The sequence below is a fragment of the Aptenodytes patagonicus genome, chromosome 8, assembly GCF_965638725.1.
Source record: "Aptenodytes patagonicus chromosome 8, bAptPat1.pri.cur, whole genome shotgun sequence".
NCBI classification, from domain to species: domain Eukaryota; kingdom Metazoa; phylum Chordata; class Aves; order Sphenisciformes; family Spheniscidae; genus Aptenodytes; species Aptenodytes patagonicus.
In genome coordinates, this window is record NC_134956.1 from 904470 (window position 1) to 919437 (window position 14968).

At 38.9% G+C, this 14968-nt stretch overlaps 1 protein-coding gene across 2 annotated transcripts in view; it reads left to right on the forward strand.

Annotated features, from left to right (window-relative positions):
• The window catches only part of FAM120A (family with sequence similarity 120 member A), a 54951-nt gene extending 40649 nt beyond the window's left edge, over positions 1–14302 (forward strand). Inside the window, exons 12-18 of one of the 2 annotated variants that reach the window (XM_076345909.1) lie at positions 879–993; positions 4871–5080; positions 6252–6435; positions 7410–7547; positions 9050–9191; positions 9530–9626; positions 12402–14302. In XM_076345909.1, coding sequence (XP_076202024.1) covers positions 879–993; positions 4871–5080; positions 6252–6435; positions 7410–7547; positions 9050–9191; positions 9530–9626; positions 12402–12713 — 1198 coding nt within the window. In that variant the 3' untranslated portion in view covers positions 12714–14302. The remainder of the gene's footprint in view (positions 1–878; positions 994–4870; positions 5081–6251; positions 6436–7409; positions 7548–9049; positions 9192–9529; positions 9627–12401) is intronic. The other variant, XM_076345910.1, reaches the window with a different exon arrangement.
• Positions 14303–14968: the final 666 nt, after the last annotated feature.

Genomic DNA, 14968 nt, shown 5'->3' on the forward strand with positions numbered 1-14968 from the left:
TTGGGGTCTCAGAGGCTGTGTTGGTGAAGTTGCAAAGCAAAAGAGAGAGTTCTTCAGAGGACGGCTGCAGAGCAGCTTATCGGGATGCAAGGTTGACGTGCATGATACTCTGCCTATGATGTGTTAGATTCCCTGTGTTCAAATTGCTCATCTAGTTGAGACGATGATAACCAACAGTTGGAAGTATTAATTCTTACACTTTGGCTTTGCAAAGAGAAAGTCACAAGGTCCAAAATACTTACCTGTTTCAGATAGAAAATTGACTGACGAATTGAGAGATGCTTACCTTTTTGGAAAGGGGTGATTATTTCAATACAACTGGCTTATAAATCTGGCAGAATCCAAGGTTAGCATGTTGCACATGAAAAATTTTAAGCCATTTTTGAGAGCAATAAATGTAAATTTGTCTTCAGTTCTATTGTACTTTGTCTTGCCTTTTGAGCACTAAAACTCCTTTGTTTTTCTCCTTATAGAATAGTAAGTGTACAAAAAATAGTCCAAATGGTATCTTAAAGTAGAGCTCCTCTTTCATTTGGACACCATGTTTCTCTCCTGTGACATGGAATATTTAAATTGTTGTTCATTAAGACGTGATGAGCATAAAATTCACTGACTAGATAATTTCTGAGTAATGTGTTATCTGGAAACCATGTTCACAAAGTCCTTTTACCATTAGTCTTTTTTATAAAGGCCGTGAATCTTTATATTTTTAGATGTATCAGAATCCACTTAAGTTTTAAATTCTTCTTCACTGGAAGCAGGCTCTTGCACAACAGGTTTTTTTTGTTGTTGCATTTTGGTGGCTTCTGATCAAATAAAATACCACTTGATTTACCTGTTAAAGGAAGCTTCTGAATAATTATGGGCTTCCTCTGTAGGTATATGGTACAGTGGCCGGGGGTTCGTATACTTCGTCGCCAGGAACTTGATGCTTTTCTTGCCCAAGCATTGTCTCCAAAGCTCTATGAACCTGACCAGCTTCAGGAACTCAAGGTAATTCTTGACTATAACTTTGATAATTTAAGAGATTTATTCCCAGCTGATCCATATTGTTAACTGTAGTGGGTGATGTGTATGTGCCTGTCTCACTAAAAGCCTTCTGTAATTACCTATACTTTCCAAAATATTAATCTTAGTATTTTAAAGTGTTGCAAAGGTTGATAATCAGTTCTGTTTCACTGGTTGGATAGATAACTAAAATCTTAAATGCATTCTATACTGCGGAACCTTTTCTCACAATTTCTTAAGTAGTTGTCTCTTGGAAGTTTAAAACAGATGTGCTTCCATTAAAAAGATTAAAAAAAAAAAAAAGAAAAAGACTTAATCCTTGTGTGGCTGTTCTTAATTACTAACCTGGGTATTTTTTCATGATTCAGCATTCAAAAGATTTTTGCAGCTAATTGTAAAAATGGAGAGAGACTTGCATAATCTTGAATGGAAAAATGCAGGAGAGAAAAAGGGAAAACAGTCACAGAATTGTAGAAATAATTATTTTGAGGATTTTAAAAGTTAAGATCTCAAAGTTTCTATTTTTTTCTAATACAGTAGTATTATATGAAGTAAATAGAGCTAGCTAATTGATAGAGTTGCTTATTGTGGTATCCTTATTGTAAATACAGAATGCCTGTCAATCTGTGCAACTTCATCTTACTCTGGGGGATTTCCCCATTTAATCTTCATATGTTCACAGTGAAATTTCCTCTTCTAGCCTTTGAGCTAAAATATGCAAGATTTGGTTTTTGCTTTTACCTTGTTTGCTCTTCAGAATTTGTTTGGAACCTACTATGAAGTTCTCTGAATAAAATGGTAGAATTTAGTCCTTTTATTTTTTTAAGCAAACATTTTTCTGAATGGAAATAATTTTAGATACTTTTTTCTACATAATGTACCTTAAGCCCAATAGTGTATTTGATAACTGGAAGCTATGGGAGGTTTTAGGATGTATAGGGAATGCACAACTGGAAGTGATCCATCTTATCTCCTGTCTGCACTGATGATCAACATAGCGAAGGAGGTGAGATGCTGATCGCCTCTTCATCGTGCAACCTCGTGTTGAAGAAATCATTTCAGATAGTCCTTCAGGTACCGTAGGGCTCGAGTCAGGAAAGTCTAGTGACCAGTTCTGCTCCCAGCAGTGCCTGGATACATGCTGTCCTTAGTTAAATCAGCAAGGAGAAGGTGGTACTTGTTTCCCAAGTTTGTTCATATTCATAGGTGCACGCTGCAGAGGGACACAGACAAAAGCAGCAATCCTAGCACCGCTCTTCTCAGAAGAAACAATACTTAAGCTCACGCAGATTTCAGCTATTAGGCTTTTCTAAGGAATATTTTGCCACTAATACAAGAGCATTCTCAAAGCCAACAAGTGACTTATTTCTCTTCTGTGGGTGACGAGCAGAATCTGGCTTGCATTCCTGCATGTAGCACCCTGGCAAGGACTTCTCAGTCTCAATCTATAAACCAAATCAGTCTGCTCGTGGAAACCGAGCACTTAGCCATAGAAGTACTAGTAAATGTAAGGGGAAGAAAACAACTGAATCCACTTTGGAATCTATTTGAACTTACCACACAGCAAGTAGAGAATTCACATTAGCAATCTTAATGGCAAAGTTAACAGAAAACCAAAATCCTCTTCCCATATACCAAAGAATGAATGCCAACAGCTCAAATAATAAATAAAGAAATAAAATCCAACAGGAAGAAATTTATTTGGCTTTTCCCTCATTGCTGAAAAAGATGTGAAGAAACACAGGATGAAGACAGCTATAACGAACAGCTGATGAGTTCATGCAAGACTGCTTGTTTGCTCCAGCACTTAGGACTGAATTGCTGCTGACATGGATTATAAGCGTATTAGACTCCTGAGAACAGCATTTTTGAGTATTCCTCATTGTAGCTAATTCCTTAAAAGCACCCTAAATGTAGATCCTGTCCGTCAGGAGAATCATTCAGGTGTTTGCTGGAACTCCTTTACAACGTGTTTACTAGACGTTCAAGCTGGAAGCCCTGTGTGCTTACTGGGCCTTTCAGAACCCTGGAGATTCTGGTCCAAAGAAGGTGACAGTTGTCTGCGTTGTATGAAGAGCAGTACTTTGTCTTCAGGGAAGCACGTGGCCAACCTCTGCCAAAGGAATGAACTGACAATGAGTTACCCTGTATGTTCAGAAGAAATGTACGTAGCTCATCTGAGGTGACGAACATTGGACTCGGTGGAGTATGGTGGAGAGCCTTTTAAAGTCTCATGAGAACCATGAGAGCGTGGTTCAAGACATCTACCCCAAGCTCTCCTGAAGTTGAGTAATTGTACCTGTGGGTATCGGTGGAAGTTCAAATGTCAGTTTTGTAGGGAAGGCTGGATGCCTCAAAGACCTGCAGTGTGTCAGCCACTTAGTCTTCAATGTCCATTTTCAAAACACAACACAATAAACAAATAACATCATGGGGTAGAGATTTTGGCAAAGGTATCTATAAGAGTTATCAAAGTCTTGCCTCTCTCTTAAGATTTGATGCAAAGAGGAGGAAACCCCACTGTGAAAATTGCTGGTCTTAGAGATCTAAGAAAGGAATTCCCAGAGAAAATATTTTTTCCATTCCAACACAAAACGAAAGGCAGAGACAAGGCAAGTGATAAACAGCATACGATATTTTTGTTTAATAGAAATTGTTCTCCAAATTTTATTTTTAAATCACATAAAGAGTAATATGGGTCGTTTCCATAATAGATGTTGGTTAACTGAAAGATGCAGTATTTCATGCAGTGTTGTTACTGTCTTCATACGAAGCAGCTGCTTCTCTTTTTGTTGAAGTCAGACAGAACGAGCAGCTGAGTTTGAACCCAGCTGCATTATCTGCAAAACGATCTGGATAGTCTTTTGGATCATAAAGGTTGCTTATGCATAAGGAAGGCAATGTAGTTTAATTTTAAAATCTAATACCAAGGTCTTGCAAATGTTCCCAAGAAAGGGCTGATATTTTCAGAAGTATTTTAGAGAACACTAGTAGTGATATTTTCTTATGCCAGGGCTAAAAACATATTTGCTGCAAGCAAATCCTTCTTGCTTCTGCCACCAGCTATTATTCACTATTTAATTCTACCTTTGTGTATCTATCCTGCATCCTAAATAAAGCTGTTGTATGCATAAACATTGCTTCATTAATAAGAGACACGTTCTAACAGCAAAATCTCGAATCAAGCTAATAGAAAATCCGTTATAAAGGAGTTGGAAGGAAAATGGGGTATGTGGGAAGAAAAATTGAATGCTAACATTGAGCTCATTCCTGAAACTTTCTACAAAAAAAAATCTCAGAAGCACAAGATTATTTGAAATAAATTTTTTAATGACATTTTCTACTGCTGATTTCCTGTAAGTGTCTTTAAAGCTTTTCCTTGCTATAACATGCTTTATCATGGTTTCAAAAACTCTGTACTGCATATTTATCAATGATCTTAATGCAGCTGAAGTATGCATCTTAGGTGGTTCAGACACCACATGCCACAAATTAAAGATGAGTATTTTACTTAAAGCTTTTTACTGACTTCTTGATAATGAATTGAGTTAAAACATTAAAATATGAGAAACAATTTCCTGTGCTTTGTTGTTGAGAAAATAGAGTTTTTTGGGTTTATCTCTCACCTCTCGAGTGGATGGATGGGAACAACAGCCTTCCTGAGTATTGCAGTTTTGCATGCACAGGCAATAGATTCTGGTGCGTTCTTCTAGTCAAACTGGCAATTATGTGTGAAAAGTCTGGACAACCTTTTAAAATCGCTCTGTTTTCAAGAGTTTTGACAATAATGTAACTACTGGAATAACTTTGAATTACATCTCATTATTATCTTACTAAATTTCCAATTTTTTTTTTTAAACAGATTGAGAATCTTGATCCCCGAGGAATTCAGCTGTCTGCTTTATTTATGAGTGGTGTCGATATGGCACTTTTTGCAAACGATGCTTGTGGACAGCCAATTCCATGGGAGCACTGCTGTCCGTGGATGTATTTTGATGGAAAATTATTCCAGACCAAGCTCATCAAAGCAAGCCGGGAGAAAGTTCCGCTCATTGACCTCTGTGATGGTCAGGTGTGTAGTTTCAGAAGCGTGACAGAGTATCAAGTGTGCCAAATTTTCAGAAGTGTGAGGTGTGGTTGGTTGATCAGTCATTTACTTCACGTATCATCTCTGTACTTTTAAAAGGGAAATATGAGGTGAATGGCTAATGGGTATTTTTCAGCTCTATTTACTCTCCTATCTCTTGTTGATGATTGAGATGGCATTTTGGTAGATTTGGAAAAAGTAAACTGGCGTAAATTTTCATTTATTTTTTTTCCTCTCTGGAAACGGAAACTTGAATGCAATTGTGATGTAATGAACGACTGAGTTGAAAACTCTCTCTGCTCATTGGTTCAAGTACTGTCTTTTTGGGTCAAGCTAGCAAGACTGTCACAAAGGACTAAGCTGCAATGGTTTTACAGTGAAAGAAAACTTGTGATTTCTATGTTATTTTACGGACTGTGAAGTCATTCTTATGGTCCTTAAGCTCAAAATCTTTTCACATTTCTTACGACCATCTTAAAATACAAATGAATTAGTTTTTTGTGGTATCCAAATGATGCCAAGTTATTATCTAAATATAAAAAGAAGAAACTGATAAAAATCAACAGTTTACTGAATGACCAAAACTGTTTTTTAACTTTTTGGGAGGTATGAAATCTTAACACCACAGCTTACCTCTTCTTATTTCTGACTCAAGGGAAACTGATCATAGATTAAATATTGATGATGGCTGTGGTCCCTCTCAGGCTTGGTAGCCTCCAGGCATGCTTTAGCCTGTTTACATAGATTTTGTTTTGCACTCCAGGTTTATGGTGATTATTCTGTTTAAAGTAAAGGGCTGCATTAAGTGTTCAGGAGACTATAAAAGGAGGTTTCTCAGTTCCTTTCTGGAAAGCCCTTTCTAACTTTTAAACTGTTTCTGTGTTACCGACTTCTAAACTGCCTCAGTATTTAGACTCCCATCTCTCTACCGATACATAAAGATTTTCTTGTGAACAATTTGAATATCACTGAACTATTAGTAGGTATGCAAGACAGATGACTGTAATTTTCTAGCTAGCTTTATGGAATTTGTTTGCAGTAGTTGTCTACTATTCTATTATTTTGCTCTCTTCTTTGAATTTGTGGTGTAAATGTAGCTTTATACAGTTGAAATCAGAATTTTAACATCTCTCTGTGACTTTCTCTTTATTCGTAGGCTGAGCAGGCAGCCAAGGTTGAAAAGATGCGTCAGAGCATCCTAGAAGGATTAAATTTCTCCAGGCAGAACCATCCTCTCCCATTCCCACCTCCACCTGCCATGCCTTTCTATCCAGCTTCTATGTATCCTCGACACTTTGGGCCAGTCCCACCACCTCAGGGCAGGGGGAGAGGCTTTGCTGGTAAGTGATGGGACAGTGGTGCGAAACATGTTGGTGTGGAGCGTTATCTTGTCTTTCACATTCCCAAGACTATGAACGGATTTGCTTGTTCGATTTCATAGGAAAAATACATGAAAGCAAGTGGTTGACGTGTTGTCATGTGCCAGTCACTGTATTTTGTTGTTACTTTCATTAGCCATAGCCTAGCAATATGGAATGTGTTGTATTGCTGCGTATTTCCATCAGGATTTTTAGTAACTGTGCCAGATCAAACTACTTTTACCGCCATTTTATGAATAGAAAAAAGAGGAATGGATCAACACTGGATGATTTGAAAAGGCTCTTATGTGCACTGTACATTGCTTCAAAACATTTATATTTATAAATATTAAGAATGCCTAAATTAATGGACACAGTTTAACTGTCAGGGTTGAAGACACCCTTTCCTCCTCCCCACCCCTCTGTGTTTTGCTACAGTCGTTTAATCACTGGCACCCTTGAGTGTGAAAACTGCTGTAACCATTCCAGGCTGTTTCTAGAATTACTCCCTTTCTCAAAATCTCCCCAGTACCAAGGCCCATAGGTGTATTGATACTGGACATTGGGAGTAAGATGTTCTTGGGGTGCCACAACTGTAGCCATCGGAGCTCATTGCCAAAAAATTGTCGCAAGCCTTCCAATGCTCATTATGCCGTAGAAGTCGGGATGCCCGTTCCAAACCCAGGTTAAAGGCCTGCTCTTTGGATAAGAGACCCCGTGCTCCCTAAGGCAGCAGGACTTCTTTGGCCAGGGCTTCCTCGGCGGTGGTGGCTTGCTCCCGTGCAGCATCGCCCGGGCCGGCCGTGGGCTGCTCCTGCCCGGCCTGCAGGAGCGCGACCCTCCCTGCTGACTCCGGAAGGATGGAAGGAGGCAGCAGCATCTCTGCTAGGGGCCTTCCCGGATGCCTGGCCCCCTCACAGCTTTTCCCCTGTCTTTCTTTACCCTGGGTCTAACAGGAGTCTATGGCTTCGGAGGCCCTTATGGGGAAACAGTAGCCACAGGCGCTTACCGGGCCTTCCGGGTGGCAGCAGCGGCAGGACACTCCGGAGCCTTCTCTGGCAATGACAGCAACAGGACTAGCAAGTTTCAGGGCGGTAATTATACCCAAAACCCTTTTCTTAGAGCTTCTGGCAACGGCTTCCTTCACTTTACGGTTTGGTCTGAGGCTTTCCTACTGACTGCCGGTCTCCCTTTCTCCCTAACTGTCTCAGCTCTCCCTCTCTAGAGCCTGCCCAGGCTGCTGTCTGCTCTGCTCTCCCAGGCACTCTCCCCAGGTCCCTGCCGCAAGCCCCTCGGCGCCAGCCTCTCTCACGCCTAGAAACCCTCCTCCAAACACAGGATAGCCGTAAAACCGAACGAGACGGTCTGTCTCCTGCGCTTCAAAATGCGAGAGTGGAATCTGTAATCAGCTGAACTTTGCTTGAATGTATTAACAGTTATTTTCTGAAATTCGGGGGCAGTTGAGCTTTTTGCAAAAACAACCCAACGTAGAAATGACTGACTTCAGTGTTACTGCTAACCTGTTCTTCGCTGGTGTCAATGTCGGCATGGACACAGGCGTGAGACTTATTTATCTCCCTGTGTGCCCATTGCTCGTCTCCTGTACGAGGTGGGACAGTGGAAACCTGTTAATTCCAATCCCCCGTTCAGGGTAAAATTTTCCCATATATTTAGCTGTCCTTTCTGGCCTCTGAGCTTTTGTCCTAAGAGCGAACATACCTCTAATGCTTCGTTGTGTGAATAACTTTGCCCCCATAAACAATGTGCATTTGAAGCTGAAAGACTTGTACAGGGAAGTATGAACCTTTTTGAATTTAATCAGTAATTTAGTTTCTAGCAAATTAACGTTTGAGGACTAATTGCGGCTGCATAAATGCTGTGTTTTGTAACCTTTTCAGTGCTGATGGTCTTACCAGTAACATCTGGCTCAGTTGCACTTTCCTAGATTTCTTGAAATATATGTTATGCCCTGGTGTTGATTTTTAAGGGCAAAACACAGGTATAAAGATATGAGCAACTTGAATAGAAGATACATTCCTATTTAGACAATTGCAGTTTTACCTGCTTTCTTGGTAGGGGAAGGATAAACCGACCTTTTACACCCAGATCAGTTTAATGCTATATTTTTATAACAACTTAGTGTTAGTACAGATAATTCTGCCTAGTAAGTTGTTTATAGCAATTATAATCTGTGTGTCTTATGCTGATATTTGGTGTTCACTAAAGTGCCTTTAAACCTGCAAAAATTACTTCTTCGTTAGGAATGCAGGAAAAAAAAAAATCTTCAGATAGCTTGTAAAATTTCACTTCAGTTTCTTAATGTTTATCTAAAGTATATTTTTAATTACTGAAACTGAAGTAGTCATGTAAGATCATTTTTCTTTTCAGAATTCATATCTATTTTTAAAAAGGGGGGGAAAGAAAGACTCTTGGAGTTACAATGCTTCTGAAAGACCGCAAAATGAGCAATAATCTCCCAGTATCAAAAGAGGAAACTGTATATGTGATAAAATCCGGGCAAACCAGTTTTCCATTCGTTCGTGACTTTAATGTTATGATTGTGAAGATCAAGGTTTGGTTTTGCTTTTATGTGCAGGAGTCCAACCTATTCCTTCTCAGGGAGGGAAACTTGAAATTGCCGGCACTGTAGTCGGCCATTGGGCTGGAAGCAGACGTGGACGAGGGGGTAGAGGGCCATTTCCTCTGCAGGTCGTTTCTGTGGGAGGACCAGCGAGGGGGTAAGTGCAGTCTTCTGGAACGTACTTTTCATATGTGGTTTAATGATTGGGGAAAAAGGTAAAACAGGGAAAAGTTGGAGGCATTTAGAAATTGCATACAACACATTTGAGGACACATGAGGTAAATTATACCCACTGAGTATTCAAGAAGAGCATTTACATTCAGCAGTAGAACCCTGTAATTCTGAATTAGTTATATTGCTTCTTTAAAGGAGTGTAAATGTTAGTCACTAGACAGTAAAGCTAGAAAAAAGATCTTCCAGCAAAATAAAATTTGAAGTAGATTTAAACAAAGCTGATACGTATTTTTCTTTCTTCCTTTCCCTCAAAACTTACAGGCGTCCTAGAGGAGTTATTTCCACTCCAGTGATAAGAACTTTTGGAAGAGGCGGAAGGTACTATGGGAGAGGTTATAAAAGCCAGGGAGCAATTCAGGTAATAAAGCCATGTGCCTGACTTCAAAACACTCTAGTTCACAGGCTAGTATGGTACGGACTTCCAGACCAGCTAATATTGACAAGCACAACTTTAAAAGATAAAAGCGTTTCTTAACAATGATCTTGCCTATGTGTTGAAGCTGTAAGCTGCACAACCACTGATGAATGACAGGCTAGTGCTGCATCTCAATTATAAGCAAACTTTGGTTATAAAGACAGACATGGAAAAATGTATTTTGATATGAAGGCTGTGCCTACACAGCTCTAACCAGCCGTGGGAGTAGGAGAAAATTTAGGAAAATGGGAGAAATACAAAGCTGAAACAAATTAGGTGTTTCTGTTCCCACCCCGACTCTTTCCCAGTTTCTTTTCTGGGACCACGGTCCAACCTCATGAAGAAAAATCAGTAGCAGTAGAAGGCTCTTTGCTGCTGCATGGCTCCAAATGTAAGAACTTACTCTAAACTTCTAGGAAATGACAGACCAGTCTTTGCCCCCATGAGCACACAGTTTCGTTTTCGGGGACAACGTATGAAGCGTCTGTGGATCATGGTTTTTGTCTTTTCCATGGATCCTTTAAATATAGCTGAAGCAAACTGCTGTTTCGTGTTAAATGCCAATTGCTTCAGAGTTATGTTTTCCTCCCTTTTCCATTGTTCTTGCTGCCATGCAGTTTTGAGCGAAGATGCGAGTCCCAGTGGTAATGGGTGAGTGGGTAGTAAATAGGTGGAAAACTTTCACAATAAATATATCATATGGATCTGCAATTTGTCATGGAGACATTAGTATATAAGAGTAAGGGGGTGTTTGCAGGTATCAGACAGTGAGAGAAGGGATGTTCTCCAGTGGATAATGAAGCAACTGTTAACTTAAAGTAAAACTTGCTGCGTTCTAGGTGTAAAAATTCAAATACTTCTCTTCCTTGCTAAATTTCTGTGTATACAGATTATATATGTCTACGAATGTACCTATGTATTTAAAGCTTTACATCTTTTACTTTAAATAGAAGAGAAACCACTATGTTAATTATATAGTATCTAATTTCCAAATACTTTAACCTATGAAATAAAGGAAGCCCTGAGAAGGAGCTCCCAAATATTCTGCGCTTACTAGAGGTTTACATATGTAAATGTAGTTCAGATAGTACCTGAAGGTGGATGGTAGACAGTCTTGACAGACAGTCAGCAAGTTTGGGTATTCATATTTTTATTAATGATATGCAATTTGGATGGTAAATACTTGTGGTCACAAGGATGTTGGTCTAAAATCGTGCCTGTGATAGGGAGAAGAAAGATAAACGGTGGCATTTTCTATTGACTGGTCCTGAGCTCATTGGATTTTACGATCACCAGTCACTGTACTCTAGAGTATGTTCCTTTTACAGGAAAAGAAAAAAGGTGAATTAAAATGCCTGTGGCAGGGAGAACTTGGAAAACTTAATGCATAACAAGTAGATTTTGATACCCAGTTAAGACTAACTGGCAACAGTGTCCTTCCCTGTCTTACAAACCCGGGCGGTTAAGGAAAGAGTGCCTGGGTAGGGCCAGATTCAGACATGCGTATTTACACCAAGCAAGATCCTGCCTGCGGTGGCTTTATCGATACTCATTATGAGGCGGTATGAGCAAAGGTTGGAGAACCCGACTGAAATAAGCAATTTGTATTTAGCAAACATTAAGACGTGCCTATTTTTTCACCAGATGAGACCTTTCACTCTTGATCTGGAAAGAAACAAAAGCGTGTATTTAATCTAAGACTTAACACTTAGTAAAGCCTGTGAAGAAGTACATTTACACATGTGATACAATACTCATTGCCCTCATATGCCAGTCACAGACCTATGCAATGCTACTGCAGAATCTTTTGTGATTTTCTGGAAAACAAGGTTTGTGGTCCTGATGCTAGAGAAGAACAGTTCTTACCCACCTGCAAAATCTTTCAGCAATTCAGGAAAGTACTAACCATGCTGTTTCTAGTATGTCAAAATTAAGATTATTACACTATGAAACTGTTTGCTATTGTTTGAGGCATATATGATGTCCGTATCTTAAGTCATTTCTTAGTACTTGACTTTGTTAACAGCGTGACAGATAAGAACGTTGCTTCTTAGCAACCCAACCTGCTGATTTTGGTTTGTTGTTTAAAGCCTATTACGTTTCTGGAACGCTCAGATTCATTGTTGCAGAGACTTAAAAACTAAACATACGTTCTAATGCTGCATAAATCTGGTTTTTATTGTTATACTCAGTCTTGTAAGATTCTACTATATGCTTTTCGTATGAAGTCACTTTCCTAATCTCCGAAGCATATAGACTAGTATAGATAATATTGCATGGTACTTTTGCACTTCTTTACAGTTTGTCTGAAAAAAGCTTTGGTTTGTATTTGAATAACGTGTAATCATACCATTAAATTATAATGTATATGAACCAAGAAGCAGAGTTAAGCTGTATATTGATTCTCAGTTTTGGTGTTTCCAGCCGTTTACGTAGCTCTTACACTGTGCAGTAACCATCGGAGTTAGAAAGGGCATTTTACCGCAGGAGCGTCGGAAGGCATGGCTAGAAGGCACTCAGAAATGCTGACAGTTCTTTCTCATCCGTGCTGTGCTGTTTATTTTGTATGCCACTTCTTATTTCAGCAGTACATAATACTCGGTATTCGCTTGTCATCCTTCTGCACACTGCATGCTGCCTATTAATAGTGTCTTTGTAACAGATTGTAAATATATCGCAGTGGTTCTTCAGTAATTTTCTTCTTTTTTTAAAAAATAGGGCAAACCTCCTTATGCTGCTTCAGCAGAAGAAGTAGCCAAAGAACTTAAGTCAAAATCAGAGGAATCTAAATCCTCAATTGTGTCTTCAGATGGATCCCTGGCTGAAAATGGAGTTGTGAATGAGGAAAAACCAGCTTCCCAGATGAATGGGAATACAGGAGACATCAGGGCTTCCAATCAGTCTGAAAGTGCCTTGAGTAATGACTCTAAAATGTGCAATACAAATCCTCACTTAAATGCACTAAATGCAGACAGTGTTTGCCATAAAGATGATGCTCTTGAGGCCACTGTCTTAAAAAAAGAAGAGTAAACTTATTTTTTATAGAGGGTGAAGGATGTTGGGAAGGGTCAGGATTAGGAATATCTGGAAAGAAAGAGAGCCTACAGTTACGTACATTTTTTCCTTTCCGTAAGAGAAAAATGAGGACTTTGGAAATTCGGATCCCTCTTTGATGTCAGAGATTTAAACAACACATTTTTAGTTTTAACCAGTTGTAGTCAAAATGCTACAATAAAACAAAAAAGAAAGAGAATGAAGAGCATTTGACTCCCGCACTTAAAATGAAGTATACATAAAGTTTAAACTGGTTATGACAAAAGCTTGTAGTTTTGTTTTTTGAACTATAAAGAAAACAAATTTTGGCAGTCTTTAAGTATATATAGCTTAAAATATAATTTTTAGTACTTGGCACCATATGTATGCCATTATATTTGATTTTGCATTACTGTGTCACAATAAAGCTTTCTTTAAGGCTTTGATTTCATGATTATGGGGGGAAAAAGGCACAACCACAGTTTTTTCTTTCTTAAATTTCATCACCGTTGATGTGGTTCTTTTGTGTTAAAATGTGCAAACTATCGAAACTAAAAATTATAGAGTAATATTGCAGTTCTGCTGATTTTAAATATACATCATACATACTTTACAAGCAAGTTAAATGGAGATAAACTTGAAATCATAGAAGATGCAAATGACCTTTCAAAATAAACACAATGTGTTCTGAAACTTTTTGTGACTAATACCATGCATCCGTGATCAATGAACTATGTGGTTTTGAATCAGACGTAGACCATTAGTACTACTATTTGAGCTAAACTTCTGCATGGTTCATAATTTTTAAAGTGTGTAGTTAATATTATGCATGTTATTGTCCTCTTTCTTCCATTCTTACAAGTACTGTGCCCATTTGCAAAACAAAAAGCTAATAATCAGTAATAGTCCTATAAAAGATGTTAACTATGTTTAGTCATTGACTGATCTTGCTCTAACCTTAAAATTTTGTGATTATTGACCTCTGTTGCATTTATTCTAAAACTTAAAAAAAAAAAAAATTATCTAGCCGTTTTGAATATCAACGTTACCCTGGTGTACTCATTGCTGTATGCATTATTGTTCTCTGTTGCTGTTTTATGCCTTCATATTAGCAAATATGAAATTCTGTGAAAAACAAAAAAAAAAAGCTTTGATCTTCAAAAAAAAAAAGTACCCCCCTTCTGTAGCAGGAAACAAATGGCTTGTTCTTGAGAACTTTCCCATCAAGAATTTAGTATAAGCAAATATACCTGTATCATTTTGATGTTTTTGTTAGTGTTTCCAAACTTAATGTACTTCAAAATCAGAATCATTTCTTTATATTCGTTTTCATATAATTCTCCTGATGCTCTTCATCACACATTAGTGATCAGAAATGAGGTGTAATTCCCCATTCCCTGCCCGCAAGAGCTAAGTAGGTATCTTAATGTAAGTTGAAGGGAGTTCTGCCCCAACTCATGGATTGTGCAAGAATGAACTACTGTTGGGTTTGATTGGTTGTAGATGGATTGTGGTGTGGTGTATTTGAAGGCTATTGAATGCAACTTACAGTGCTTAATAAAAATCTTTATTCTTTTAGTATAAAATACTGTATGCCTTTTTTGTCAACTATTTTTTTAATTAACATGTTGTAAATAAAAGTTTTCCTATGCCCAAATGAAGTGACTGAGTTAGCAGACTACGTGATGTCCTCCCAAACGACGGAGAAGGAAAACGCAACCTTCGCACGCTGCCGCTGTTGGGGGAGGCCGCACCTGGTCGGAGTAATGCTTTGTCCTCTTTGTTTTGTGCAGCTGCTTCAGATGCCCGCGTGTAAATGCGAGATGGTTAATAAGATGCAAATAAGACAGAAATAACAGGGGCGGTTGTTTAAAGAAGAAAAAGACCAACCCTAGGTGCTCGCAGGGTTTTGAAGTATAAGACGACCGACAGTGCCTGTATCTCAGCTCCCCGTAGCTGAGAACAAATTATTCCGCTATGCGGGAGTTTTCTCTGCATCGTGGATCATACTGACATAACGTGAGGAGTTATAAATTTATACCTCGACTGATACCAGGAGAGCTCTTTGCCTGGGCATGCCCTTATTGTCTGCTGTCTCTATCCGAATGTTCATCGGTTTACGCTAGTGCCTGACACACGTTGTTAAAAGCAGGCTTGCCCTGAGCGGTTTTGATCTCGTCTCGTGTCTACATGAGCGGTGTTAACAGCTCTGCGCTCTCGGCGTAGATGCGGTTTATAGGAGCACAGCTGTG